We start from the raw sequence: 27,016 nt of genomic DNA on the forward strand, positions 1-27,016 counted from the left end.
GACGGATTTTGCAGCGGAGATACTGATATGCACTGATACTTCATGCAGAACACACTAGACATCGATCTACGCGGACATGCGAGCCCGATGTAGAAAAGTGCCAACATCGCGCGTCGGAGCGTGGAACATTTAACATGGTGCGCCGGTCGCGCCAGGCGTCCTCAAGAACAACCCGACCTCGGTGCCCGGGGGGTTCATCGGGGATATTCCGACAGCTGTGTCCAATGGTGGTCGAGGTAGGATCGCGGGGGATGCCAACGGTGATAAGACGCCAGAGGCAGGGGGTGATGACGAGCTCGCAACGATCAGGACGTGATATTCCCTAGTGCCAATCAGACGAGTGCGATTTGAGGCGTTTCCGAAGCTTTTCCGTCGCAGGCAGACGAACAATTCAGCGAGATTTGCAGGGCAGAAAAATATCGCATCTGCAACTCTATTCCACGTTGGGTTGGGGGTTTTTCTTTTCTCTGCTCTGGATGTTTGACGGAGCAAGTAAACGACGCTGAGGGGATCGCGAGACTTGTTGTGGATATCAATGGAGACAGCGGAGCTGCTCCGGCCCTGGGACGGTCCGATTGAATGAAGTTCTGTGCTAGTTGCATTTGTTCTAAGCACTATTCAGTAACCTGCGAGCCTGTCCGCCGCGATCGGTATGTAGAGTTGCTGCTCTGGACTCACTCAGGAGACGTGGCTCTCCCCGTTGGTAAATGCGCCATCATGGCATTCATCCATCCTTCATCTACATGTTTGTTCGGAGCTGTACACTGGCCATTCACCTGAAAGGGGGCGGGGATATCTTCTTTGTTCCCACAGCCAGATCCCTGCCTCGGGTAATAGTTGAGATGTCAGAGCCTTGGGAGAGTGCGTCTATGGCCATGCCCATGGTCTGTTATCACTGACAAGCTTCCATGGATTCATTTCGAAGACAGTCAATAAACGACGTGATGGTGCTACAGTACATTGATCTCGAGAAGCCACGGAGCCAGACAGCCCCTTCACACCAGCAGAATCTTCGCAACATCCGCTCCACCAAATGGATGGTGTTCGGGTACTACCACCTTCTCAAGCCATGCCTTGACCACGGAATCGTCGGAGTCCAACTCGAAAACTGTTATGCTACGCGAGAAGCATCCAATCCTCTCGTACGTACCAGGTCTCTCGGGATTATTCTGAGTTCTCAGAACAAGGCCGTCGATGTTGAATCTAACGATCCCGTTGTGTTCCCAGACGTTTCGGATTTCTAGGAGCGTCATGGGCTGCAAATTAGACTTTCCGGGGCCCCTGTTTTTTGGTGGCCTCATGGCGAGCTCGTCCGATTTGTTGTCGAACCAGATACTGTTGTTTGAAGACACTTCACCGGCCGCTTCGCCTAGTACTTCGTCTTTCAAAACGGTTCTGTACCGGCTATACTGGAGTACGGCGTCTTTCAACAGTCGCCCTTCGATCCAGATCTGGCCGTTGAGGTGCAGTCCCCTCGGAGACTGCTGGAGGCTGTTCGTCGGCCCAAAGTCAGTAGTACGTGCTTCGCGTACAACATCCGAACCGAAGACGAGATTGGCCGAGAATAGATCATGCGTGTTTTGCGAGGTCCAAGACCACGATGGAAGCCGTTTCGTGCTAATGGGCTCGTGGTCAAGCCTGGTGGAATATCTCCTCCACAGGAGACAGCCCGGGAACGAGGACTGCCACATGCCGCACCAGTACGTCTCTCCGCCAAACAGCTGCATGAACTCTGCCGCAATGCCCAAGATTGCAAGTGGTCGATCTTCTTCTAGAGAAAGCTTGCGTGCGACATAATCACTGACGAGCGTTTGCCACGAATCCAGAGCCTCTTGCTTCCACACTTCCTGGCTCAGGCCGTCGTCGGCGACAAAAGGTCGGGCAATATCCGTTACCACCGTTAACCCCAAACCCATCAGGGGCGATGCTTTGAATCCGTCGATCCATTTCTTACCAGGTGGCAGGCTTGCGCAGGACCAATACAGCTGATATCTCGTGAACATCAGGCGTCTCCGAGATAGCAGCTGTTCTTGAAGCGCCCATCCTCGGTCCCTAAGTGGCTCTGGTTCGAAAGACTTATGATCCTCAATGACCAAATCAACCGACGTTTCGGCGCCACTCTCGTTTCGAAATGGCACACGGAACGTTATCGGATCCCGAAAAGGCGAGCCCCGGTAGTTGAGGAATCCTTCGGTTGTCGAGCTCGCCGAGGACGCGCATATCGTGAACAACGCGTTTTTGTAGACTTGAGCCATGTTCCCGACTTCCGCCAGTTTTGAAACCTCATCGTCCTGGATGATGCACAACGCATCGACCCACATGTACGCCACATGCAGCCGTCGACACACCTCGACGGCGTCCCTTAAAGTTCTAGGAAGGCTTCTCAAAGGCACATCCCTTTCGAGAGCTTGCAAATTGGCCTGAGTACACTTCAAAGCTTGGTCCCCGCCCCAGCAATAGCTCAATGCAACATACGCCGTCTCCTCGGTCTCTGACCTGGTGCGAACGAGTTTGAGCTTCAAGTCACCATTGTCAGTCTTGCAGATTCTCATGAGTCTAGTGGGCGTGTAGGCATTTCCAGAATCGATCTTGCACTTGGGATGATGCTGCAGGCAAGTCTGAAGCCAATGTTTCATGCGAGTGAAGTTGTCTTCAGATCCCGCATGATCCTCGACTGGCCGGTTTGTTACACATTGCGCAATACGATCATCTAGAGGAATTGCAATATGTCAGCAACGGTGTCCGTCTTTATTTGGCGTTCATGTCATTCTGTCCTTTGGCCCTGGCTTTTTTCTCATCCCTCCTGCTCCCCCCTCTCTTTCTTGACCGGTCAACCCTTACCATTCTCTGCTATTGGAAGCATTAAGTGCATTCCAGAGGCCCTGTAAAAGTTGCTGATGCTTTTATCTAGTCGAACCAGTGTTTTCAGGTGGCGTATTTCGCTGTCACGCATGGATCCTGCTACCATGGACCACTCCTTCTCGACGAAGCAAGGGAATGTAGCGAAGGCAATATTGCTAGAGAAGATAGGCAGGTCGTGCAGATCTCCCCACGTATTCTGAACGTCTGCAAATTTTAGATTGCGTTCTATTTGCATCACTTGAGTGTATCCGTATTCCAAGCTGAAAACAATTTTACGTGATTTGAAAAACGCACCTTTTGCCTCATCTTCCCCCCATTCGAAAAGACATTGTATGCCTAAAAGCATGCCGCAGAAATCGCACCCATCTTCAGCAGCCACTCTGATCTCGCCAAGGGTCATGAAAGGACTGCAAATATCCGGTTTGCGATTGGAACGCGAGCCGCCATAGTATACTGCCTGCTCATCCCTCTCGCCACTCGTCCGGGTGAGATCGACACCAAACACATGGCAATGTTGACAACTATGACTTTGGAACTTGAGTGGAGGCATCGCGAGAATCGTGGGCTGATGATCAGGAAAAGGGAACGAAGCGAAGCGCGCGGTGTGCTTCTGCGGGGTTGAAATCCCCAGTCAGCATGGCATGGCCGAGATTGTGTTTCTATTGGCCAGGTCCAGAACCATCATCAGCCTTGAAGATCGTATATCCCTCATAGTGTTTGTCATCGATACCGTTGGATGCCACCGCTGACAACTCTTGAAGAGAAGGGGCCGTCTTTGGGTGCAGTTGAATAAAACACTGGGTGGCAAGACTAGAACGACGACGGGGACTAATTGAACCCCCGTAATCTTAATACATTGGATGCGACTTTGTATTAAAGCATATTCAATGTTTGACAAGTTGTATGCAAACCTAACACCCTATAGCCAACGACGAGCAGCTTTCCGGAGCGACATCCGCCCGCGTCGGCGAGTCGGCGAACCGGGGAACAGGGGTTCGGATCCGTCCAACCCACACGGGCCCCGCCTGTAAGCGTAGCGATGCTCCTCCAACGAGCCAGTCTAATTAGTGCCATTTTACAGTAATTACGGGAGTGCTAAGGCGTGTTGGGGATCGGTTGTTCACTGGAGCAGGATGTAGTCCCATTCCGGGACGCAAATACCTGAACAGTACAGAGAGATGATGCTGAACTGAGGCGCGGAGTTTGTTATGTCCTGCCTGGATGACAAACTGGCGTACTTGAAGCTTTGTGCTGATGACTGTTGCCCTGACTAATCCTCCTCTTTGTGAGACATTTGCCATATGGCACGACATTGTTTGCATAAACACACGGCCTATGCAGTCAGCAGTCGACGCCGCATACTCGAAAGAAAGACAACTTTCACGGACAGGATTGGTATAGCGTGGTCTAGTCTGGTCTAGCAAGGCGTTCGATTGCGTCGGCGTTGCGAGCAACACAGTTGGGCCGATTTCTCAGCGAACCGCCGACCAGAATCCTTCGCGCCAGCATGTCGGTCCTTATTCAGCGCCGACCGGCTCAACAGGACGCCGCCTTGTCGGTGACTTTGGTCGTGACGACAATAGGTCTCTACAGATATAAAGTCTCCGGGGGTTTCTTTCGAACCATCGACTCTACAGTCCATATCGACGACAGCTGCAATAAAAGAGGCACGGGCAGCACTCTGCTTTAGTTCTCCATATTCCCTGACACTCATCGAAATACTTCGCATCTGCATAAGTTACGGTTATTTCCCGACATATATCCGTACTTTCATCATGACGAAAGCCGAATCTACCCTGGGCGCAGACCAGGCTCCTGTCACCGGGGCTCTACACGTCGTGGACCCCGGCCTGGTCAACGAGGGAGCAAAGAATGTAAGGATCGCAGCCCACCTCCCCCTACCCCTACCTACCCTTACCCCAGCCCCGGCACCTCATCCGCGGGACCGAGCCTCGGTCGTCTTTCGGAAGTGGGAACCAGCCTGCTCCAGGTTTGCTTGATTGCTGTAGTATTGTCGTTTTTTTTTGTTCTTTTTCTCACTTTTGGTGACCATTTTCTGACATTTGCCGGGACGAAAAAAACAGGTTCCGTACTTCACGCCGATCCAGGACCCGGCGGCCGGGACGGCCAGGGATCCCCAGCCCGAGGGGTCCCTCTTCTCTCCGCTGAAGCTCCGCGGCCTGACGCTGCAGAACCGCATCATCGTGTCGCCCATGTGCCAGTACTCCGCCGACGACGGGCACATGACGGCGTGGCACAAGACGCATCTGCAGGGCTTCGCCGTCCGCGGCGCCGGCCTCGTGCTGACCGAGGTCCAGGCCGTGGTGCCCGAAGGCCGCATTTCCCCCGAGGACCTCGGCATCTGGGACGACTCGCACCTTGGGCCGGCGAAGGAGGTCATCGACTTTATCCACAGCCAGGGCGGCCACATCGGCATCCAGATCGGGCACGCCGGCCGGAAGGCTAGCACGGTTGCGCCCTGGATCGACCGCAAGGCCGTTGCGGGCGAAAAGGTAGGGAAACAACAACAGCATCATTGTTTTTTTGTTTTTTTTGAACTCGTGATGGGCTTGTCTACTACACAACAAACTAACCCGATTTTTTGGCGCAGGGACGAGGATGGTCGGACAAGGTGTATGGCCCGTCTGCCGTAGCATACAGCAAAGACACCTACGTGCCAAAGGAAATGACACTGGACGACATCGAGACGTTCAAGGCCAAGTGGGTCGACGCCGTCAAGCGCGCAGTCAAGGTCGGGTACGATGTAAGTCATCGACGGTTTTGCTGATGCTGGGAACACCCGGGAAAAAAAAGAAGAAAAAAAGTCTGAGACGCTGAATTTTCCTTCTTCCTGGCAGACCATCGAGATCCACGCCGCCCACGGCTACCTCATCAACAACTTCCTCTCGCCCACGTCGAACACGAGGACGGACAGGTACGGCGGCAGCTTCGAGAACCGGACGCGCCTCCTCGTCGAGCTGACGGAGCTGACGCGCGCCCACGTCCCGGACAACTACCCGGTCCTCGTGCGCCTCGCCGGCACCGACTACCTCGAGTTCGACCCCTCCATCCCGCAGTGGGACATCGACCAGGCCCAGCGGCTCGCTCGGATCCTCGCGGACAAGGGCGTCGACTTCCTCGACATCTCGGGCGGCGGCCAGGACGCGAGGATGCGGGTCGCCCCGGGGCCCAAGTACCAGGCCCACCTCGCCGCCGCCATCCGGAAGGCCGTCCAAGGAACCGGGGCGCTCGTCGGATCCGTCGGCGGCATTGCCTCCGGGAGGGACGCGGCCGAGGTCTTGGCGGACGGGCAGGCGGATGCCGTGCTCGTCGGCCGGGGGTTCCTCAAGGATCCCAATCTGGTGTGGACCTGGGCTGACGAGTTGGGCATCGACGTCCACGCGCCCAGTCAGTGTGAGTGTGCCTGATCCCCCCCTCCCTCTTCATCGCTCTCCATCCCTCCCCCCCATCTTCACCCCCGTTTACTCCATATTTTCCTTCTTTTTTTTCTTTTCGTTTCTTTTCTTCTTCCCTTCTCCAGAAATTTGAGTTTGGGCTAACATCCCCTATTCTTAGACGGATGGCCATTTGGACGTACTCGGACCCACAGGCCGAGCAAACATTGACCACCGAGGCCGGAGATGTTGGATCTGTTTCCTTGGCCTCATCCACACTTGCGTACCGGTGTCCGGTTTTTTGATTGTCTTGGTATATCCGTAGAGTGAAACAAATTTCCACCATGCAGACCGGTTTTGTAACCTTGAAATTATTTTTTTCATCTCCTTCGTCTGTCCCAAGTAACAAAAAAAAATTAAAAATTTAACCCCTTCTGCTTTTGGCCCGCATTCAGACAGTCCATTTACAGGGTCTTGTCTGGTCCCCCTCCCCCTCAACAACATGGAGCTGGAGTTTCAGATGTCTTCGCCATCATCAGATGCTTGGTCCGGATGTGGATGCTGTTGACCCTGGCCGTGAGGATGAGAATGGGCAGGCTGATTCCAGTGAGAATACCCCATGGCGAAGAACCCGGCACCTCCCATCCCCCCGTGCTGGGCGGCGGCGTCCTGCCCGAACATCTGGACGTCGCCCAGGATGTCGTCGACGGTCGCGTTCTCCAGCGAGACCGGACCGCTGTTCCCCTGCGCGGACGCCGCCGCCAAACCCTGTGCCTGGCCCAGCCTCTGGGCGTACCACGCGCCCTCGTGAGACCTCTGCTTGTGGTACAGCATGGCCTGGTCGCACAGGGCCTCGACAACCCGCCACGCCGCGAACTTGCGCATGCTGATGTCCTCGTTGTTGTGCCGCCGGAACACAATGTTCATCTGCCGCCACGCTCGGTCCGTTATCGGGTGCTTTGGCTGCCGGGCGAGGCCGATGAGCACGTTGGAGATGAGGCAGGGCGTCGTCGGCCACCGGTAGAGCCAGCCCCAGTCGTTTTGTATGGCCACCGCCTCGCCGTGCTCCATCTCCTCGAGGATCTCGACACACTCCTGATAGAATCTTTTTTTTGAAATCAACAAGTCAGTATTTCTTGTTGACTCGAATGCTTGTTGATGGAAGGGAGGGGGGAACTGGTAATGCCACTCGCCTTGCCCTTAACTCGAGTTCTTGACCGCCGCCGTTCCGGGCTGTTGTAACACACTCGATGAGGAGCCTTATCGTCCTCATACTCCCCCGAAAGTACGAGATGACGAGGGCGTGGCTGGGGGAGGAACCGTCTGCGTGCGAGATAAACTTGGCGTTGATGAAATTCTCCGTCTGGTCGACAATCCGGCTCAGCTCGTCGGGACCCGCGTCGTTCCTACTCCGGACCACGGACTGCATCGTCCGGACGACGTGCTGCCGCACGAGGGCGAACGACATGTCCGTGATGCCGTCCTGGTCGTGCGGCGCGGAACCGGGCTTCGCGAACCTCGTCGGCATCCACTGGCTGTCGTTGGCGTTTTTGGGCGGCTGGACGTCCGAGATGAACGGCAGGCCGGACTCGGCGCCCTCGAGGTTGTAGATTGGGTTGTCCATCAGCTCAAAGTGGCACCATATCCGACGTCTCATATTCGCCGTCCAGGGCGAGTAGCTGTAGTGGCTCGGATCCCGATGTAGACCGAGTCTCGCGCCGAATCGACCAGCTAGCCCGAGCAATATCACGGCTACTTCTCCATCTCCAGTGATGAATTTCATTTGCTGTTTCCAAGTTAGCAAACTTCATTTTTTGGCCTCTTATTTTTCTTTCTCTTGGAATTTTCCGTAGACAATCGAGCAGAGAGAGAGAGAGAGACTGGTGGAATGAGACGAACAATATGATATAGCAGGGCAAAGAATGCAAGGGGTTTCCTGCTACGCAGTATGTCGGCCCGCTCGAGAGCCAGCTGGGATGCCTCCTGCAAGTGTCGCAACAGATCCTCCTTGGGCTTCCCCAGCTTCTCTTGGACGACGTTTCCCGGCAGGGCCGCCACCGTCATAGCCTGCGTCGCGAACATGGCGGCCTCCGCGTCCACGGGGTTCTTCTGGACGCCCACCCGGAAATCCGTTATCTGCTGCCGCCAGTAGGTGTCGTGGGTTATCCTGACAAAGGGCTCGACGTGTGCGAAGAACAGGTCAGTCAAGACGTCCTCCTTTTCGGGCTCGAGGTGGAGGTGGGAGAGATCCGCCAGCGTGGGTGTCCTCCCGATGGGCCACGACGACGGGCTGGAGGGGTTTTTGCCCGTCTTGTCCGAGTCGATGCGGAAGAGAGAACGCGGCTCAAAGACGATGTCTTGAAGGTTGAGCCAGTAGTTCGGTCCGAGGTAGTAGGACACGTTGTCGTCGTACACCTGCATCCCGGGGTCGCCCGCCATCACCTCCTCGTTGTTAAACTCGCCGTAGTAGCTCGTGGCCGGGCTCGCTGAGGGAAAAGAACCGCCGCTGCCGGTACCCTTGAGCGGCGGCGGCGGCGGCGGTTCACTCCGCACTGAGATTCCCTTCATCTCCTCAACCAGCCTCTCGAGACGGTCGACCCTCTCCTGGAGCTGCTGCTGGCTCTCGGGGCGTCGGGAGGCCAGGCTCTCGCTGTGGGTCGTAGACGCAGGCGATGCCATGGCGGACGCAGTTGAGGCAGGGCTTCGCCTTGTCGCAGCGGACCTTGCGGCGTCGACAGCCGTTACATGGCTTGTTGAAGTTCAAGAGGTTGGAAGACATGGCTGTAGTAGGAAAAGTAGTCCTTGAAAAGTTTCCCGGATGCCAGGGGTGGCAGACAATCTGCTAAAGAATAAGGTTTGAGGCGGCAGACAGCGCAAACCAGGACGGGGACGCCCTCTCTGTCTCTCTCCGTCTCTCTCTATCCCTTACTCTCTCTTCTTGGGCACCAGTGGGGAAAAAGGTTGGGCGAGCAAATGCAGAGTCTCCTATTTTTGCGGCGCCGAAGCCCTAGAAGGCCTTGCCTGGCACCGCCGTCTCGGATTGCCCCCGACTGAAAGATGTGCTGCCGCTGGACGGTTGTCTTGGAAAGGGGGGCTGGAAAATAGATCCAGTGTAAGACGTAGCTGATCGACTCAACCCTAATGCCCTGTTGTCCAGACCCCAGACCCTGACTGGCCCTGGATGGAGATGCTCCACAGGTTGTTGATGATCGGCTCGTCCGTGGATCACCTACCGCCCCTGACTACCGTTGAGCGGAATTGGCTGCCACGTGTAGTAGTCACCGACGGCAAACTCGAACGGCGATGGCGGCGAACGGCAAAACTCCGGTCCCAGTGCGGACAGTGTCGGAAGAGGAGCGGCAGTGTGTGTGTGTGTGTGTGTGTGTGTGTGAGTGGGTGAGTGTGTGAGCGAATGTCTGGGACACCGCCTTAACCGCTGCAGCTTAAACAAGGCGACTGCTGCCGAAGAGGCGGAGCTGGGTGCACCAATCCCCTCGTGAAGGATGAAGGGTTTGTTTAGGGCTTCGGCGGTTTCCCGTGACACCCATGCAAGCCGGCGTGTCTTTCCCATTTCGTTCGACGTCTGCCTGAAAAATCGACGTGCTAAGTGTGACTCGGGAGCGAAAACGAGTTGGGAAACATGCAGCAACTCGTCGTGGTGACTCGAAATGTCCACGAACGTTGAAGCCAACACTACGCCGCGGCTCGGTACACCATAGCCGTGTCCGAAACAATGCCGCGGCTCGGTATTCCGATCCCTTCTGCCCCGATGATGGCTCGCAAAACGTAAAATTAGACGAGCCTGGGTCTATGGCTCATGCAGGGGGCTGCAGCAGCAAAACAGGAATCTAGATCGTCGCTTGAGAAGGGTGAACGGCTGAAGGAGCTGTGAGCGATGGCGCGTCAATGCAGGTCGAAAGTTAACATGGGACGACAGGCTAGCCCTCTCCCTAACGAGGCAGGTTGGCAGGTCGATAGCTGGGAGAGTGGTTCACATCAGATCCCACAGCCTATCAAATCGCAGCTTGTGATGAGAAGAAGGAAGATGTGTTTCCAGAACCTTTGCCGTGTAGCAGTCAAGTGTACGGAACGGTACAGGTGGAGGAGGAGATACAGAGATCTCTCCAGGCAGCTTGGGTACGTGGTAAACCATGTCCTAGGCAAGGAATTCCGTTTCCGGCGGCTAGGCTCCCTGCCCTCTATTGGCGGATTGGTCGGATGCAACCCCGATTCGAGAATTCACATCTTTGAGACCGGGTCTCCCTGTCCCTCTTGGCGTGGTCGCTTGACTAGTCAGCAAAAATGCAGGTCAAAAGTCAATGGGATTTTAAATTACCATGTTGCATCTCGCCAAGGGAAGATACGCCTACTCGACAGCGTGTATCAGTGCCTAGTTGCTGGTGGTGACTTTGGTGTACGAAGGTCGAGGCACAATACATTATTCGGGTTGGGTCCAGCTCGGTCCAAATGATCATTTTCAGCCAAACCCCGGACAAGGCAATCAATCGTATTATTCAGCTCAGCTGGACGGGATTTGCATTTTTACGTAGTGCGGTTTACCTTGGCTTATCTTGCCCACCCATCGTATTTGTGTTTCCATAACCCTGGCAATCGGCTCGGAGGGTCCGGTCGAAATACGGGTCTTGCCCGGGAATATATGGGTCCGGAAACCTCTCGCTCATGCTTTCAGGTACGTACTCTAGGTCCGGTGGAGTTGGAGTTCAGCTCCGAAACCAAGGTACGTACTCTCTCATCACCATCCCTGCTGTTAAGCCCCGCGTTCGGCGGGCCGGGAGATTCCCCGCGAGCTCCACTATTCAATCCGCCGTCGCAACGCTCAAACTTGACGCGTCCGGGAATTACAGCTTCAAACCTCGTCGGACTACTGCTGCGGAAAAAAAGGCCGCTCTCCCCCTACTCTCCAGCGAAACAAGATGGCTCTGCCGTTATCATCAGGTTTAGTGCCCGCAGAGGTTGCTTTCCTGTGTGAAATGGAACTGGTAACAATAGTCCCACGCCAACGGTTGGAAAGCATCGACCTCCTAGGCGTGAGCAATCCCCCCCCCCTCCTTTCTACCCCGCGACGCGTCGCGTCTGTGCAAGCTAGCTGCTAACATGCTCGATGCTTACCCCAGGGTGCGACGCCAGCTTTGCGACCTCCGGCACGTGCCGAGTTGCCCCTCTGGCTGGCCCTCCTCCTCAAGAAACAACGACGAGCCAATATTGTGCCCCCGCGCTGGCTTCACCCGAGCTCACTCGCCGAGATCGTCCACCACGAAACGAAGCGCAACCCCGACGCCTTCTCCCCTCCACCGCCGCCCCCGACGCGCGCCGATGCCATGGGCAACGCCCGCCGTTGGGGTGCCAGCCGCGACGAGATCCTGTCCCCGCCCTTTCTTCCGTCGTGCACCGCCGACGCGCCCCCCAACGCGCTGCCCTACCACTGGTTCGAGCTAGCCGAGGTGCTACTGGCCCATGCCTCCGACGACATACCCTCGTCTTCCGAGGTGCGGTCGCTCCTACGCGACCTGCAGGAGGTGCGCTCCGCCAAGATGCGCCAGAGTACCCAGGACCTGGCCGAGGGCGTCGATGGCGTCATGAGCCTCCGCGGTGTCGGCGCCATGGAGCTGGCTGAGAGCCGCGGATTCTTCCTCGGCGTCTTGGAGGGTGTACGGAAGATTGGTGCGAGCGCCGAGGCTAGCAGGCGTGAGGAGGAGGAGGAGCGCGAGAACGGCGACGGCGATCACGAGGAAGACGAAGACATGCTATGATACCCAGCGTTGGAAAGGAAACAGACGCTTACCCACGAAGGAGAAGAAAAAGAAGAAAAAGCTGATCGCGCGCGAGACCTTGTTCGCTCAGAAGCTGCTGGAGGCCGGAATGAAAAGGCACGAAAAGACGACGAGGCCGAGCAGAGCTACCGGCCAATTCGCGGCGTCGATTCGTTGTAGAAGACGGGTCGTACTCACTGCTCCACCCCCCGGGCTGCGTCACGCACGGGGAGGAAACGAGGCACATCTTGCCAGATCGCCAAGACAGCTTGCTGAGAGGAGCGGCTCACAACTGCGAACAGCCGAGGCGATGCGCACAGCAGCCGAGCAGGTCGATAAAAGAGTGTCACGGTGAAGAAGCTCCACAGACTGCCTCATCGCCAGCCGATGCTCTTATCGAATGCGAACAAACGAGACACCACTACATAACCGATTCTAATAACACAAGGTTCGATTCAAACAAGTCTATGTGCGTACTGTACTGTTCATGCTATCCCATCTACTCGGCGCCGTGTCTCTGCTCCAGCCTCGGTCTCTTCACCTGTATTTGCTCCCTGTCAGACGAGGTGCTCCGTCTCTTGGCCGATGTCCTCGTCTCGGGCTCCCAAGGACAGGACTGCGTGCCAGTACTCTTCGCAACGCCAGCGTCGTCGCGACCTGGCCGAGCCGGGGTGATCCTGCGTCTCTTGGCAGGCCGCAACCCGTCGTCCGCTTCTTCTTGTCGTCCATGTTTCTGGGCTCCAAGCGCCGAGCCCACGGACAAGAAAAACTTTCTGATGGCGCCAGTCGTGTTGGACGTCGCACCTTTGCGGGGACCGCCTCGGGCTCCGCCTGGTCTACGGCCGTTCCCTTTGCCGGCCTGTTGGCTCATCTGCGGTTTCTGCCGTCCGAGTGCGGATGGGCCGGGTGACGAATCCGGCGGTTGGCCTCCGGGCTGGCCACCAGTGCTCCCAGGACTCCCAGGCCTGTCATGCTCTTCTTGTCTGTCCTCCTCCTCCTCTTCTACTTCCTCCTCTTCCTCCTCTTCATTCTCCTTGTTGTCATTTTCTCCCTCCTGCTCTCCCTCTTCATCATTTCCCCCTGTCTTATCCTCTTTTCCATCTTCCTCTTCCCGCCCCTGCTCTTTCTCCCCATCCTCCTCTTCACCCCCTTCCTGGCCAGGAGCTTCTGGGCCTGCTTCTGAGCCAGTGCCCATCGGTGGAGAGGGGTGATACGGTGGGAATGGTCCAGTGTTCCCACTACTGGATGACGAGGCTGGTACACTTTGACTGAAGCCGGGGTTCACGCCTGGTGGTAACTTTCTGTTCGGCGTGCGCGGGAAATCAGGCTGGCCCGCACTACCGCCAGCATCTGAACCTCTTCCGTTGTTGGGACCATTGCCTGTGCCGGCGTCGCCGTTATTTCCTTCCTCTTCGTTGCCCTGGTCGCCATTGTTGCTCCCATTCTCCCCATCGCTGTTACTACCTGCAGCCGACGGCGGCGGCGCCGGCGGTGGAGGACTTGGCGACGAAGATGTTTGCGTTGACGTTGGGGAAGGACTTGGGGATGTAGGGGGAGGAGGCGGCGGCGGAGGAGGAGGAGGAGGAGGTGGCGCCGGCGGGCCAGCAGTAGCCGGTCCAGCAACCGGTGTGACAGTCGACGGCGGAACTGGTGGCGGCGGCGGCTGTGGTGCCGGGGGAGGCGGAGGAGGCGGCGGCAGCAGTTGGATAGCTGGAGGAGGCGCAGGAGGTGCCGGCGCTGGGACAATTGGCACTAGGACAATCGGCGCTACGGCAACCGGCGCTGGAGCAGGTCCTTGTACGCACGGCGTCCTTGGCGGCGTCGCCCTCCGGTTCACGCGGTATGGTTCATCCGTCTGCGTCCCGGTGACCAGGTCCAGCGCAACGAGCGGCTGGGCGCTCGGCCCGTTCGCTCGGGAGCGCGTCTGTCTGGGTTCGTGGTTGACCCTCCACGAGGAGAGGTTCGCGCTGCCGCCCTTCTTGCTGCCGCCCTTTTTTGCGACACCCTTCTTGACTGCGCCCTTCTTGGCTGCGCCCTTCTTGACAGCGCTCTTCTTGCCTCCGCCTTTCTTGCCTCCATCCTTCTTCCCGCCGCCTTTTCCGCTCCCACTTACAGTGGCTCCTTTGGCCATACTTTGGGACCAGGGTCGAGGATTGACGCCGGTGGTAACGGAAGGGAGTTTTTGGACGATAGCGGCTCTCGAGAGCCCTGCCTGCAATGCGCCGTTTGCGGAAACAAAGTTGAGACGATGGTAGAGCGTTCGTGTTTGGTGATGAGATCTTGGAAGTCGGTTGTATGTATATATGCTGCTAGTATCCGTCAAGGACACTGGTTGCAACTTCTTATATACCTTTTTTATAGTGTAAGAAGCCCGAGCTTTATTCCTCTTGTTCAGCATCCGCCTTGAAAAGCTCAGAGCTCTTCGAGAATGCCTTGTTTAGGACCGGCTGGGCAGCCGGGGGAATCATTCAACAGCTCAAAGCTTCCTTTGAAACCCATTGTCTTTCAGAACCAATCTTAGTGGAGGAAGCGTATCATTCCATGATGGGTACATGTACATTGTTCATCAAAGACGGCATTCGCCCTTTGATGGCTTTAGCAGCAAAGAGACTCGAGAAAGGGGCGACGACAGGCGCGAAGGGCGTTCCCACAGCACGGAAACTCTCCCGTGCGACCTCGTCGGTATGCTCAATGCCCTCCGCTTCCTCGAGACGACTATTGGCCAGTTTAGGACTTCTTATTTCTCAGCACTGTTGACATGGATTTGGACTTGGGATCAACAGTTGATGACATAAAAAACACCTCCAGAGGCTTCAGCGGTAAAGTAAAGCTGCTCAAGTCTCATCTGAATTACACCGTGAAATCGAGTCCGCCACACACTCGCCGAACTAGCTATTCTTCTCATGGACCCCCAGCCCCCAAACTCTCAGACAACCTCCAAGCTACGACATAGGAAATATCTCCTCCTCTCTTACATCCAAAACAGTCATGTGCCCAGGCGCATGTCCCATCACCGTGCCCTCCAGGTCAGCCCTCATGACAGCCTCCTGCGGCGTGACGCCACAGCCCCAAAAGACCGGCACGTACTCCTCGTCGTCCGGGCCGAACACGCCATCCCCATCGAGCCGGAGCGTCACGTCGCCCCAGTCGGGCTTCGTGACGTCCCTGATTCCGATCCTCTCGGCGCCGTCCCAGCCCCACGCGATCGGCTCGCCGTGGGTCGCGACGAAGGGCCTCGTGACGTCCCGCACCCTCTCGATCTCCGACAGCCTGTACGGCCTCATCGAGACGACGTACGTGGCGCCCGTGAAGACGCCGGCCGCGCACAGCGGGATGCTGGTGCGGTAGATGGCCACGGAGCGGCCATGCAGCTGGTGCCGCGGCCTAAGCCCGGCCTCGGCGAGGGCCCGCTCGAAGCTGAAGGAGCACCCGATGAGGAAGCCCACGTGGTCCCCTGCTAGCCACTGGTCCTCCACGCTGAGCGGCTCCGACTCGCCGTTGACGGGCACGTGCTTGCTGTTCTCGTAGACCCGGAAACGGGGGAAGTCGCGGCGCAGGTCGATGTTCTCGGCCACGGGGAGGCTTGTGGTGCCGTCGTGGCTCGTGATGTGGGACTTGAGCCGCTGGTAGTCGCCGGGGCTTGCTGATTCGGCGAGCAAGGGGCATGGTACGGGGTTCCGCTGGCAGAGGAGGCGGAAGTCGTCGGCATATCGCTTTGGGAGGATGATCAAGTTCGCCTGGAGGTAGGTCGGCGCCTGGCCAGATGTCGTCGAGGTGAAGGTTCTGGACCGGAAGGCCAGGCGGGCATCCTCACCGGTTTGGTAAACGACTGTCATTGTTTGATTATGTGGGCGTGATGTCTTGGTTTCCTCGAATTGTGTCTGTTGGCTGCTTGACGCTCGAACCAGAAGCAGAGCCCGAAAGAAAATGTAGCCAAAGAAGAGTTAGGAATCGGCGGAAAGATGATGTATAGGATATGAGGCCTAACAGGAAGATGGCACGGCTGTGATAAGAACAATACCGGGCATCCAACTTGGCCCCCACGTCCCCCTCCCCCCTCCCCCCGGACCGGCAAACCCTCTATCAGGGCGGGCCCCCACTCCGATCTCCGACTTTCGGCCCTCTTTTCCGAGGAAAGTCACAGTACCGGAAAATGCCGATTGCTACATGAGCGCCGCGTCACGGTCTTTCTTATATGCGGCTGGAGCTTGTGCGTATTTTCCCCCAAGTTCCCCAGAGTACCGGGACTCCGGAAGCCGAGCCCGAGCCGGGGACCCACTCCGATAAATGCCCCTCCTCCCTCCCGTCACGTCAACACGCATTCCACATCCCGTCATCCTGTATCCGGCTATACAGATTACAGAGCCGGCGAATCAGAGTAGTTCCCAAGCAAGGCGCCGCGCTCCCCCTGCACGTCCGCCTCGTCGACCAACCGCCTCAGCTCCTTCTCCTCCTCCTTGCCCAACGCGACCTTCAGCGCCCCGATGTTCTCCTCGAGGAACTCGACCCGCTTCGTGCCAGGGATCGGGATCACGTCCTCGCCCTGCGCCAACAGCCACGCGAGCGTGAGCTGGCCCGCGGTGCAGCCGTGCCTCTCCTTGCCGATCGCGGCGAACTTGTCCACGAGCTCCGTGTTCTTGCGGAAGTTGTCGCCCGCGTACCGCGGCATTTGTCGGCGCACGTCTTCCGCGTCGAAGTCGTCAACCGACCTGAACCGCCCCGTCATGATGCCCCGGCCAAGCGGCGAGTAGGCGAAGACGGTGACGCCTAGCTCGCGGCAGGTCTGCAGCAGGTTCGTGCCGGCGGCGCCTTCGATCTCGAGGGACCACGGGTTGTACTCGACCTGCACGGCCGAGATGGGATGGACCGCGTGGGCGCGTCGGAGGGTGGCCGAGGAGCATTCCGAGATGCCCAAGTACTTGATCTTGCCCTCGCTTTCAGAAGCATTAGCAGGTCGATTTTCATTTTTGCCCGTCGGGGGGGACGACGTGGCTTTTTTTTCTTCTTCCTTTTTTTCTTTCTTTTTTCTTTCCTTTGGGCAGACTCACTTCTTCAGCTTGACCATCTCCTCGATTGTCTTCTCGATGGGAGTCACCTCATCCAGACGGTGGACGTAGTACAGGTCGATGCTATCTACCCTGAGCCTCTGCAGGCTGCGCTCGCACGCCTCGCGACAGTATGCAGGCGAGCTGTCGATCTTGAGGCTGTACGAGCCGGCGTCGCCGAACACGACGCGCAGGCCAAACTTGCTCGCCAGGAAGATGTCGGCGCGGCGCTCGGGGTGTCGCGCGAACCACTTGCCGAGGACGTCCTCGTTGTCGCCGTAGGCATCCGCCGTGTCCCAGTTCGTGGCGCCCAACTCCCACGCGCGGTCGAGAAAGGCGAGACGTTCTTCGTCAGGCCTGGGTTGTTGCATTAGCTGGTGTAATCTGTTGGAGGCCTCGGAAGTACGTACAATGGCTTGCCGTAGGCGACGCTGAGTCCCATCAAACCCACGCCGATTGCGGTAATCTCAGGGCCCGTCTTGGCTAAGCGGCGGGCGGGAAGGCTTGCTGGAGGTGACATGTTGTCTTTCGTTGTAGGTTGAGGAGCTGGTGAGATAGTGATTGGCAGCAGTGGTGATGGATGAGAGTTGCTTCGATTCTTGCTGAACGGAATCTCAGTGCATGGAACGCTGGCAAGCTTTATACAACTCCAACTCATGCGGGACTCGAGGGATGTGGGCTGTAACGCTTCGAAGCAGGCGGATGCAATTACAATTATTGGATTTGGAGGGCGTGATGTCCACGACAGTGAGAATGTGTTTTTGTAGCTATGGCGTCCCTGGTCATGGCGGATGTAAACGAGCTGCTGACAGAGGGAGTTCAACGTTCTTTACCAATCCTCTGGGAGGAGGAAAGCAGGCGGCTGCTCCAGTGCGGGAAATGCGGCCGCATCAGCCGCAATCGGCCCCACTACACCTTCTTAACTCCGGCGGGGCCCCCTCCACCCTCACGACATGACGCTCAGGGGGGCTTACAAGAAGATCGAGAAACAAGGGGTCGCCCAAGGACTCAGTTGTTGTTCGAGAAACAAACACTTTCCCACTGTTTGTCCTCAAGGGCACAAGGGCATCAAGGGCATTGGGTTTCTAATGTGCTTTGTTCAGCGATCAAGCAAGAATAGCCCCTAGTCCCGGGGAACAGAGGAGGAACTTGAGAATACCATATCCCAGCGGCTTTGTCCACTCAGCGTCATATACACGCTGTAGTCTTTTCTCGACCTCAAAAACAGAATCACAGAACCAACCGTCGTTGGAGCTTTCACCATACAGACCTCCGAGACTTCCAATAACCCCTCTCCCTTTCACCCCATCACTAACCATCCCGCAATCCCGCAGGCCGGAGACCACCTCCCACCCCCCCGGACCTGTCGCTCAGGGCCTACCCACCCAAGGGATCACTCCGCAGTCATGACCCTAATCACCCATATCCTCTCCGTCCTCTGGCCGCCTGCCATCTTCTTCGTCCTCCTCAGCATCCTCGTCCGCCCCCTCGAGTCCGTCTTCTACCACGCCGACCTCTGCGCCGCGTACCACCTCTTCGCCGCCGCCTCCGTCTACCTCACAGCCTGGCTCAACGCCATCGTCAAAACCTCGCCCCCGCTCCGCCGCCGCCTCCGCGAGATCCGCGACGACGCCGACCTCCTCCACCGCCTCGGCGCCCCCAACCGGGTCCTCGTCGAGGCCTACCTCGGCGGCTACTTCCTGCTGCCGAACCTCGTCGGCCCCATCTGGATCTGCTGGGTCGCCAACGCCGACAGCCGGCGCCTCGACGACCTCGCCCACCTGTACGGCTTCGCCATCGGCCTCCTGCACGCGCCCCTGCTGGCGAGCCTGGCTGTGAAGCTCGTCGTGCCCTCGGTCTTCCATGTCCTCTGCTGGTCCGTCGTCAGGGTCTCGCGCCTCGTGTGGCAGACGTCCGGGTACATCCCTTCCGACCCTGCCGTCGCAGTGCAGAGGTGCCTCGCGGCGCTGCACGGCTGGCTCGAGAGCGTCCCCGGCCGGGTCGTGGAGATGGTCGACCGGGACGTTCTGAGGACCGAGTGGGTCTTCATGAAGCTGGTGACGGCCTTCGTCCTCGCCTCCTGCCTGGGCATGCTATACACAATGACAATCGAACTCTACAGGCCGTACCTGCAGCGTCTTGCCGTCCACGTCACCGCGCGGGTCATCATATTCGTCGGGGACGCCATCTTGAACGTTGGCTGGTGGGTCGAGGGCATCGTGGTCAAGAGGGGGCTCTGGGAGGGCATCGGCCTCTGGGAGACCATGGATATCATGCGCGATAACACCCTGGTAACGTACTAATGGTCTTGCAAGTGAAATCTTTTTAGTGACTACTTATACACGGGGTTTTTTTTTTTTTATCTAGCAGGCTGTAATGGTGCAAGTCCTGGTATGGTCGAGTTGGGTACTTGGGGAACGAGACCGAATATCCGAGTCAGCTGTTTGGGTCGGATCCAAGGTGAGCATGCTACATAAAGGGCCCTATGGACTGACTCTCTCTCTCTCTCTCTCTCTCAGACTTGCCAAAAGAAAGAAAAAATGATGCGAGCAAATCTTAAAATCCACTTTGGAGATTGCAGCTTTGGTGCGCGATGTGCCGGAAAGGAAGGAATCTTATCTCCAGCTGGTGGGGTCCGATATTCCCGTGTTTCGGGGCGAAGAAAAGTTGCGTATGAAAAATGTGGTTTCTATCCGAAATAATTGAATTCCTTGACTAGTTAGGCACAATCATTAATATGACTACGCAACGACGGATTGTGAGAAACACATGCATAGATCTCTTTGACACCAAGTCTTAGCGGTGTCGTTGCAAGTGGAAGGAGACTTTATTAGTGCTATTCCTACTAGAACTAGTGCTACTGGTGCTACTGGTACAACTACTACTGTTGTTGCTGCTGCTGCTGCTGTTACTACATGTACCTTCAATACTGCTGCTGATGCTACTTTTCTTATCCTTATCATTACAACTCTTATTCTTACTACTGTTGCTGTTATTCCTTCTGATTTTATATGTATTTCTTTGTGAAAATGCTTTGCAAAACGTAAGAAGGCAATTATCATACACATGTACGGGTCATGAGAAGGGGACCTCCTTGACGTTCATTGGCATTCTATCTTGTCACCCACTTGCCTGGATACTTATTCTAACAGCTTGACTTTCCGCTCATTGCGATTCATCCCTCGGGCTTGGATTCCTCATCTAAAACAAGGCTGGTTTCCAGCCACCTGCAATGCCCCTAGCACCGCAAAAGGCAACAAACGCAACCATGTATGCTGCGCCCGCAAATATAATCAAATTTCGGTAAGGCTCAGTCCCAGTCTCCAGCAGGAATCCCGCCAAGGGGATACCAACCAGCGCACCAAAGCTCGCAATGAAGTACGCCATGCCCGTCGACTTTCCATAGTCCTCAATCTTGCAGACGCGAGAGATGCACACGGGCGACAGGCTGATGGCAGCCCCGGACCAGAAGCCGAACAGCGTGGTGAAGGACATGATTTTGGCGTCCACATCACCGGCGGCGAGCCAGAGCCCTAGGATCAAGAGACCGCAGCAGAGAGACGTGACGCACATGGTGTTGAAGGCGCCTACGCGGTCGGCAATGTATCCAGGCAACATCCGACCGGGAATCGCGCCGGCATTGAGCAAGACGTTGAGGAGGAATGATTTCTGCAAGCCCAGTCCCTTTTCAATAGCGTATGACGATATATACGAATACGGAATGAACACGGCAAACTCCACAAAGAAGATGGCCACCACCGTAGCCCCGAACTTGACATCGCGGAGGAGGCGGAAGTCGATCAGAGCTTTGGACTTGCGTTTGGGCGGCAGCCGTTTCCGGAGAAAGATGTTTGTGACGATCAGGCTGCCCGTCGATATGAAGGCGATAATGCGCATCGCCCAGGGGAAGCCGATACGCGGCGCGAGGTACTGGATGATGAGGGAGAAGCCGATGCCGCCCATGCCGCCGGCCGTGCAGGCTACGCCGGTTGCGAAGGCGCGGCGCTCGCAGAACCAATGGCCTATGGCGGAGAGGGCTGGGTTGAAGAGGAAGGCGGCGCTGATGCCGCCGCAGACGCCGAAGGAGAGGAGCATTTGATAGAATTCTGTGGATCGGTCGAGGGGGTGTTAGCGATCCATGTACGAGAAGGTAGCGGACCTGATGTTGGAGAGCTGAGCGCGGGTCATTACCTGTCGATAGACTGAGGAAGATCATTGAGGCGATCAAGCCAATGGAGCCCGGGATGAGGAGTACCCTGATATCAAACGCGTCAAATACCGGTCCTGAAATTGACTCGATCGTCAGTCACTTTTGCGGTTTTAGCAACTCTCGTAGGTATACCCACCGACTTGTGCTCCGCAGGCCGTGATGAAGAAGGCGTAGCATGAGAATATCCATCCTGCTTTGCTTTCGGGCACTCCCTCGAGCTCATTTTGTAGCAGCCAGCCCTGGAGAACGGAAATGGTGTTGAGGATTCCCATCGGAGGGATCATGGCGCACCACGCGCCGACCACCACCATCCAGGCCTGGAAGCCGCCTTCGGGATACTCGATATCGTCGTCGTGAATATCATCGTCTATTCAATTTCATTAGAGCTTCGCGCTCATGGGTTCGGAGACCGAAAAGCATGAGTTGGTTCAGACTTACGTATGTCCAATACGGTCTTTGGGGTTTGAAGTGTGGGTTGGGGTGCTTCGGGGAAAGCTTCGATGCTTGCATGATCGTTCGAGGGCCGATGAGGCATTCCAGTGCTGGAATTAGCATGTTCATCTGTGCTTAGTCCCTGTTTGTCGTTGCGAGGTTCCTCCATAGTACTTGACTTGATGTTCGCATGCCCTCATTCAAGAGAACAAGAAACTTGGCTCTGAGTATTACTTGCACAAGGCAACCTCTATGAGGCAAGTCTTACCAACAAGAGCACTATCAGGTATGAGTCAACTCAGGAGTCAGACACGACGAGGAAGACGATACTGCCGTTCGACGTCTGTTGCGTGAAGCGTGCAATGGCTAGTCATTGAGGGATTTGGAGACCGCCGGACCGGGCCGAGTTCTTGAGAACCTGAGGGGTAAGCAAAACAGAACGCATCGACTGCGATCAGCGTGGGGATGCCCCCACCTTCTTATCCAGGCACTTAGGGGAATTAGTCACGAAATGTCACTGGAGCTTGCTGATAAGCCAGGCCCTATCTTGACAGTGACCGAACAATTAAAGAACAAGATGTTAAGGCTGCAGGCGAGGACACTTGGTGAGTTGATGTTAAACAATGCTTGGGGGAAAATGCCCATATTGGAGAAACGACAATATCTGGATGTTACTACTTTAATAACATACAGTTGAAAGAAATAGCACCAGTGCCCTCTCTGCATTTGATCTCCTGTGTATGTAAGTACGGAGCTGCATGCACATAGCCAAACACAGAGCCCTTTTACGTGTTTAGTTCTGCTAGATCTGTTCATTGATATACCTTGGCCTTATCAAATAAAGACCTTGTGCGACTTTTTGCAACGGTCAAAGACCAAACGTGTGCGTGCCTTGTAGCACCCTAGCTGAATGACAACACAGCATGCGGGCGACCCCCTTCGGCTACGAGTTACGTACATAAATGTGAGTATTTGGTCGACAGCTAGCTAATCATGTCGTCCAAACATGTTCCGGGTATCAAACGCCAATACAAGTTTACAAGAGTTGTCTAACCTTCCCCAAAGCCAAAGATATCCTTCATCCGGGAAACGAAGCATCAAAACCATCTTCCATCCTTCATTCCCAAGAGTGAGCCACGGCTATGGCCGGGCTCTCGTAGTAGACTCCATTCCCATTTCTTCCAATCTCCAGTGCTCGTCCTCTTCTACCCTCGATAGTGGTCATTTTAATATAATTAAAGACTCACGTGGCAAGATAAGGCGGCATTCTGGTAACTCTAAACCAACTGCCAGCTTCTGAGATAACGCAAGAAAGGCCGCAGGCGGCCTGGATGTTCGCATGTCCCAATGGAATCGATGTGAATGTACGGACTCTTTCGGATCCTCCAGGAGAAGGCCATAGAAAGGCGAAACACCAAAAGGCAGCCCAGTCAAATTAGGCGGTATCCTCGCCGGCAATGGCGATGCCACCGGAAGTCGTCTCGATAACCTTGTATCCATCGGCATTGGCAGTGCCCCGGGCAGCTTGGGAGTAGGCCTCGTCGCTCCTGTAAAGCAGTCAGCAATTATTGTCTGGAATGTACGCCACGATGGAAACCCTACCTGTCGCAAAGCACGTCGAGATCCTTGTCGCTGAGAATCTCGTGCTCTCCCGAGCGCTTGAAGATCTGGCCATCCTTCAACAGCAGAGACTTCAGCGTCTCCTTGTCCAGATCCTCTTGAAGATCCACCTTCTGGCCCATGGTCTTGAACGAGCCCTTCTTGATAACCAGCTTCTCCAGACGGCGCTTGGCATCGGCGCTCAGGAGAAGCTCCTCCTCGACAGTGCCCTTCGTAGCGAGTCGGTAGACAATGACGGGACGGGTCTGACCGATGCGATGGCAGCGATCCTGAGCCTGGAGATCCTGCTGGGGATTCCAGTCACTGTCGAAGAGGATGACGGTGTCGGCACTTGCGAGGTTGATGCCCTGGCCGCCGGCGCGCGTCGAGAGCAAGAAGATCTTGAAGTCGGGGTTCTGATTGAACTCTTTAATCTGGTCACGCCGGCTCTCCTGGGAAACGGATCCATCTAGGCGGCAGGCGTTCCACTTGCGCAGCTCACAGTAGTCCTGGAGAATGTCGAGCTGGGTCTTGAACTGACTGAAGATGAGCACCTTGTGACCCCTGGAGAACAAGGTGGGGAGGAGCCGATCGAGCATGAGCATCTTGCCGGACGAGGTAACGATGCTCTCGTCAACCGGAGGGCTGCCCTCGTAGCTCCAAGGATCGAAGAAGTTGTGGGGGCTGTTGCACACGAGGCGAAGTTGCATGTCGGGGTTGCCGAGCTTCTTTGAACTCATCTCCTTCTTGGCATGCTCGAGAAGCTTGACTCGTTGCTGCTCTTCATCAGACAAGACAATGGCATTGTCGTCCTTGCTGCCCTGCTCAGCCTCATTCGCCAGTTTTGCTTCAAACTCGTCGTCGGAGAGCTTGTCGTCGTCGTCGGGATCGGAGTCAACGTAGCAGCGTCTGCCACGAGTGGCTCGACCTCGAGTGGTGGTCGACGGGGTCGACTGTCGAGACGACTTGGCGCTCTTCGGCTGCGGAGTCTCAGAGGTGGGCGCCTCTTTGCGCTTGGAACTGGCGCGAGAAGATGCCTTGGACGGAGTCTTGGACGCCGCCGTTCCAATGTCTTGGACCTTGCTAGATGAGCTTCTAGCTCGGTTCATCATAGCCGAGAATGCGTTGGTCTTCTTGGGCTCAAGCACCGCCTTCGACTCTGCCTTTCTAGGGCTGCTTCGGATAGGAATGTCTGCCTGTTTCGCAGGGGCAGCCTCCAACTTGACAGGCACGTTGAGGGCAGCAGTCAATCGTTCGACTACCTTGTTTTCCAAGTACGCACGGGTGTCAATCTTCTTGTCGTTAATGGCGTTATAAATGTCTGTCTGCTCCTTGGTCATCGGGGCGAAGAGGATGTACTCGCGCTTCTTGGGGAGGTGAGCGGCGACATCGGCCTTGACTCGACGCAGAAGAAGAGGTTGAAGAATGACGTGAATCTTTTTGATCAACTCTTGGTTCTCGCGGTCGGCAATGAAACCCTCGGTGCCTTCCTCGTCCTGTAAATCGTCAAAATTGAACCACTCTTCGAAGGCCTCCCAGTCTTTGAAAATGCCAGGTAAGAGGAAGTGGAGAAGAGCCCAGAGCTCCCGGAGGTTATTCTGCAGAGGCGTGCCCGTGATGAGCATTCGGGTTGCCGAGGTAAAGTTCTCGAGCTCCTGGAACAGCTTGGATTCGAAGTTCTTCATGCGGTGGCCCTCGTCCTGAGAAGTGGTCAGCACACGGAGGTCCGGAAGCATGGCGTGGGCACAGGCTCTCACTCACAATGATGATGAAAGCCCACTTGAACTTTGCCAGAGTAGCTCGTTCTCTAAGAACCATCTCGTACGAGGTGCAGACTACGGGGAACTTTTTCGTGGGCACTCCATTCTTGATGTTCGGGTCCAGCTGCTCTTTTCTAATCTTGGCCCGCTGCTTGGCGTCTCCATGAAACAGCACGACGGGGATATCGGGGCACCACTTCTCGAACTCGTCCATCCAGTTGGATAGGGTGCTGAGGGGTGCGACGATCAAGTGAGGGCCCAAATAGTTCTGTTCTCTGGTATGGGCGATGAGGGAAATGGTCTGAACCGTCTTGCCTGTGGAAAAGTAAGTCGCTAGGACGGAGGTTGAAGGAAGTGTAATCGGGCAAGCTGTGCAAGAGCGAGACACTCACCAAGACCCATCTCATCGGCAAGGATTCCGGACAGGCCCTGGAGGCAGATCTCAGCCATCCAGGTGAGACCCTCGAGTTGATAGTCACGCATTTCGCCGCCGGTCAGCAGCTTGGGCTGAGTGGCCATATCCAACTTGTGATCTCCGAGTGTTTCGCCATCCAGACTGGTGCCGACGCGGCCCAAGGCCTGTGTCTTGGTGCGAAGCATGTCACTGAAAGCGGCAGACCTGGCGAGCAGGCCCTCCAGCTCCCTGGCCCGTCTCTGCCTCTCTTCCTTGCTCAGCTCATTCTTCTTCTTACGGCGGTTCTTGGCGTTCTGTGCCTTCTTAGCCGCCTTCGTCTTTCTCTCATTGGCGGCGCGAGCCTTGGCCTCCTCTTCGACGATGCTCTTAAAAGCGGCATCAATGGGCTCAACACTGTCGTCCCTGGGAGGCGAAGAAGGGGCGCTGGTGTCTAGGCGTCTTCTGTTGGTGGACAGGACAGACTCGACCTCGGAAGTGGCGGAGGAGTCCATGGCGAGAGAGCGAGTGCGACGTTTGCGACGCGAGCAAGCCTAGACAAGAACGTTCTTCTGCGATTTTCCTGGCAACGTAGCCTGTTGTCTCCCGTTGACCTGTTGCGAAAGCCGACAGTGAGAAGAAAGGGAAGCAGGAAAGCAGCAGCAAAACGCGGCGAAAATCGATGATGATATTGCCACCAGCACGCTAAGATTAGCGGTTTGGGCTTGGTCTGTGCCTGCCTGTGCCCCTGGGAGATAATGTGGGAAGCTGGAAAGATGCAATTGAGGAAAAAGAAAGGCCCAAGAGAAGAATTGGCCTTGATGGCAAACTGAAGTGACAAGATTGGCGGGTTACGGCCAGTAGAGAAGTGCAAGTTGGGGGGGGAACTGGTCAGCGGTTGGCGGCGAATGATGGGCGTAAGGTGGGAAGGAGACGCAGGAACAGACGGGCTTCAGCTGCTGGCGTAGGGGGCGCGATCCGCGGGGCAAAAAAAGACCGGGGCGCGACGCGAAAGGCGGCATCACGTGGGTTCGTGTCGTATTCAATTAAAGCCCCGGTCTTTTCTTTTTTTTCTTTTTTTTCTTCCTTTTTTTCTTTTTTATCTTTTTCTATTGTATGTCATTCAGATAGCCATCGTCATCGAAGCACCAGACAAGGTACGTACTCCGTCATTGAAACACAAGGGGGAGGGGATCAGGACCCAAAAGCATGCTGTCTTTTCTTATTTCTTCAGTTTATCTTCCTTTTTTTTGTTTACTCTATTCTGGTGGCAGGCAAAAGTAAAACCCCCTTGCTGGGTAGATCCGGCCATGCTTCCTTGATTACCTCAGCGAGGAGTGCTTTAGAATTCTTGTGCACATCGAGCATAAATCTAGCCAGTGAGAGTCACTATTAAGGCTGTGGATCATGGCTCCATGCTACCTGTTGGGATCTTAAACTTACCCCCAACACCATAGTATGTTAATCGTTGGATGTTTTCCAAGGCAGATTGTTGTTAGTCTTGTCGGTTCTGCCTGGTGTAGGTCCCAAGGAGGAACGCCTGGCTGTCAC

At 56.0% G+C, this 27,016-nt stretch overlaps 10 protein-coding genes across 10 annotated transcripts; 3 read left to right on the top strand and 7 right to left on the bottom strand.

Moving 5' to 3' along the window:
- Positions 1-995: 995 nt before the first annotated feature.
- On the bottom strand, positions 996-3,648 carry CDEST_10876 (Putative heterokaryon incompatibility; the record flags this gene model as incomplete). Its single annotated transcript, XM_062927032.1, has 3 exons — positions 3,593-3,648; positions 2,842-3,521; positions 996-2,710 (listed from the first exon to the last, which is right to left on the bottom strand). The coding sequence occupies exons 2-3, from the start codon at positions 3,410-3,412 to the stop codon at positions 996-998; spliced, it is 2,286 nt and encodes a 761-aa protein (XP_062783083.1). The 5' UTR covers positions 3,413-3,521; positions 3,593-3,648.
- An 850-nt stretch (positions 3,649-4,498) lies between these two features.
- On the top strand, positions 4,499-6,648 carry CDEST_10877 (Putative NADH:flavin oxidoreductase/NADH oxidase, aldolase-type TIM barrel, NADPH dehydrogenase YqjM). Its single transcript, XM_062927033.1, has 5 exons — positions 4,499-4,736; positions 4,947-5,375; positions 5,474-5,626; positions 5,721-6,276; positions 6,439-6,648. Exons 1-5 carry the CDS (start codon positions 4,638-4,640, stop codon positions 6,486-6,488), a joined length of 1,287 nt encoding a protein of 428 aa, XP_062783084.1. The 5' UTR covers positions 4,499-4,637; the 3' UTR covers positions 6,489-6,648.
- A 125-nt stretch (positions 6,649-6,773) lies between these two features.
- On the bottom strand, positions 6,774-8,936 carry CDEST_10878 (uncharacterized protein; the record flags this gene model as incomplete). Its single annotated transcript, XM_062927034.1, has 3 exons — positions 6,774-7,362; positions 7,451-8,043; positions 8,157-8,936. The coding sequence occupies 3 exons, from the start codon at positions 8,934-8,936 to the stop codon at positions 6,774-6,776; spliced, it is 1,962 nt and encodes a 653-aa protein (XP_062783085.1).
- Positions 8,937-11,122: 2,186 nt separating this feature from the next.
- On the top strand, positions 11,123-12,032 carry CDEST_10879 (Putative DNA replication complex GINS protein Psf2). The gene is made up of 2 exons (XM_062927035.1): positions 11,123-11,305; positions 11,393-12,032. The coding sequence occupies exons 1-2, from the start codon at positions 11,192-11,194 to the stop codon at positions 12,026-12,028; spliced, it is 750 nt and encodes a 249-aa protein (XP_062783086.1). The 5' UTR covers positions 11,123-11,191; the 3' UTR covers positions 12,029-12,032.
- A 495-nt stretch (positions 12,033-12,527) lies between these two features.
- CDEST_10880 (uncharacterized protein) lies at positions 12,528-14,159 on the bottom strand (the record flags this gene model as incomplete). Its single annotated transcript, XM_062927036.1, has 1 exon — positions 12,528-14,159. The coding sequence occupies one exon, from the start codon at positions 14,157-14,159 to the stop codon at positions 12,528-12,530; it is 1,632 nt and encodes a 543-aa protein (XP_062783087.1).
- Positions 14,160-14,864: 705 nt separating this feature from the next.
- CDEST_10881 (Putative D-glutamate cyclase, hydro-lyase) lies at positions 14,865-15,977 on the bottom strand. Its single transcript, XM_062927037.1, has one exon. It carries the CDS (start codon positions 15,862-15,864, stop codon positions 14,971-14,973), a length of 894 nt encoding a protein of 297 aa, XP_062783088.1. The 5' UTR covers positions 15,865-15,977; the 3' UTR covers positions 14,865-14,970.
- Positions 15,978-16,338: 361 nt separating this feature from the next.
- On the bottom strand, positions 16,339-17,905 carry CDEST_10882 (Putative NADP-dependent oxidoreductase domain-containing protein). Its single transcript, XM_062927038.1, has 3 exons — positions 17,484-17,905; positions 17,077-17,430; positions 16,339-16,962 (listed from the first exon to the last, which is right to left on the bottom strand). Exons 1-3 carry the CDS (start codon positions 17,729-17,731, stop codon positions 16,386-16,388), a joined length of 1,179 nt encoding a protein of 392 aa, XP_062783089.1. The 5' UTR covers positions 17,732-17,905; the 3' UTR covers positions 16,339-16,385.
- A 574-nt stretch (positions 17,906-18,479) lies between these two features.
- CDEST_10883 (uncharacterized protein) lies at positions 18,480-19,376 on the top strand (the record flags this gene model as incomplete). The annotated part of the gene is made up of 1 exon (XM_062927039.1): positions 18,480-19,376. The coding sequence occupies one exon, from the start codon at positions 18,480-18,482 to the stop codon at positions 19,374-19,376; it is 897 nt and encodes a 298-aa protein (XP_062783090.1).
- Positions 19,377-20,146: 770 nt separating this feature from the next.
- Positions 20,147-22,138, bottom strand: CDEST_10884 (Putative major facilitator superfamily, MFS transporter superfamily). The gene is made up of 4 exons (XM_062927040.1): positions 21,722-22,138; positions 21,420-21,650; positions 21,265-21,357; positions 20,147-21,179 (listed from the first exon to the last, which is right to left on the bottom strand). The coding sequence occupies exons 1-4, from the start codon at positions 21,882-21,884 to the stop codon at positions 20,275-20,277; spliced, it is 1,392 nt and encodes a 463-aa protein (XP_062783091.1). The 5' UTR covers positions 21,885-22,138; the 3' UTR covers positions 20,147-20,274.
- Positions 22,139-22,572: 434 nt separating this feature from the next.
- CDEST_10885 (Putative helicase, EF-Hand 1, calcium-binding, P-loop containing nucleoside triphosphate hydrolase) lies at positions 22,573-26,396 on the bottom strand. Its single transcript, XM_062927041.1, has 4 exons — positions 25,467-26,396; positions 25,076-25,389; positions 23,318-25,014; positions 22,573-23,262 (listed from the first exon to the last, which is right to left on the bottom strand). The coding sequence occupies exons 1-4, from the start codon at positions 25,978-25,980 to the stop codon at positions 23,151-23,153; spliced, it is 2,637 nt and encodes an 878-aa protein (XP_062783092.1). The 5' UTR covers positions 25,981-26,396; the 3' UTR covers positions 22,573-23,150.
- Between the last annotated feature and the right edge of the window lie 620 nt (positions 26,397-27,016).

Source organism: Colletotrichum destructivum, chromosome 7 (genome assembly GCF_034447905.1).
Source record: "Colletotrichum destructivum chromosome 7, complete sequence".
NCBI lineage: Eukaryota > Fungi > Ascomycota > Sordariomycetes > Glomerellales > Glomerellaceae > Colletotrichum > Colletotrichum destructivum.

Excerpts from the sequence above, each read along its gene's own strand:
- CDEST_10881 (XM_062927037.1), bottom strand. The coding sequence starts at position 15,864 with ATGACAGTCGTTTACCAAACCGGTGAGGATGCCCGCCTGGCCTTCCGG.
- CDEST_10885 (XM_062927041.1), bottom strand. The coding sequence starts at position 25,980 with ATGGACTCCTCCGCCACTTCCGAGGTCGAGTCTGTCCTGTCCACCAAC. Across the intron at positions 25,390-25,466 it reads TGCCGATGAGATGGGTCTTG|GCAAGACGGTTCAGACCATT; the intron begins GTGAGTGTCTCG and ends ACTTTTCCACAG. Across the intron at positions 23,263-23,317 it reads CTCGACGTGCTTTGCGACAG|GAGCGACGAGGCCTACTCCC; the intron begins GTAGGGTTTCCA and ends ACTGCTTTACAG.
- CDEST_10879 (XM_062927035.1), top strand. The coding sequence starts at position 11,192 with ATGGCTCTGCCGTTATCATCAGGTTTAGTGCCCGCAGAGGTTGCTTTC. Across the intron at positions 11,306-11,392 it reads AAAGCATCGACCTCCTAGGC|GGTGCGACGCCAGCTTTGCG; the intron begins GTGAGCAATCCC and ends TGCTTACCCCAG.
- CDEST_10882 (XM_062927038.1), bottom strand. The coding sequence starts at position 17,731 with ATGAGTTGGAGTTGTATAAAGCTTGCCAGCGTTCCATGCACTGAGATT. Across the intron at positions 17,431-17,483 it reads GTCGCCTACGGCAAGCCATT|GCCTGACGAAGAACGTCTCG; the intron begins GTACGTACTTCC and ends GCAACAACCCAG. Across the intron at positions 16,963-17,076 it reads GAGATGGTCAAGCTGAAGAA|CGAGGGCAAGATCAAGTACT; the intron begins GTGAGTCTGCCC and ends TGCTTCTGAAAG.
- CDEST_10877 (XM_062927033.1), top strand. The coding sequence starts at position 4,638 with ATGACGAAAGCCGAATCTACCCTGGGCGCAGACCAGGCTCCTGTCACC. Across the intron at positions 5,376-5,473 it reads AGGCCGTTGCGGGCGAAAAG|GGACGAGGATGGTCGGACAA; the intron begins GTAGGGAAACAA and ends TTTTTGGCGCAG. Across the intron at positions 6,277-6,438 it reads CGTCCACGCGCCCAGTCAGT|ACGGATGGCCATTTGGACGT; the intron begins GTGAGTGTGCCT and ends CCCTATTCTTAG.
- CDEST_10884 (XM_062927040.1), bottom strand. The coding sequence starts at position 21,884 with ATGGAGGAACCTCGCAACGACAAACAGGGACTAAGCACAGATGAACAT. Across the intron at positions 21,651-21,721 it reads AAAGACCGTATTGGACATAC|ACGATGATATTCACGACGAC; the intron begins GTAAGTCTGAAC and ends GAAATTGAATAG. Across the intron at positions 21,358-21,419 it reads GGCCTGCGGAGCACAAGTCG|GACCGGTATTTGACGCGTTT; the intron begins GTGGGTATACCT and ends AGTCAATTTCAG.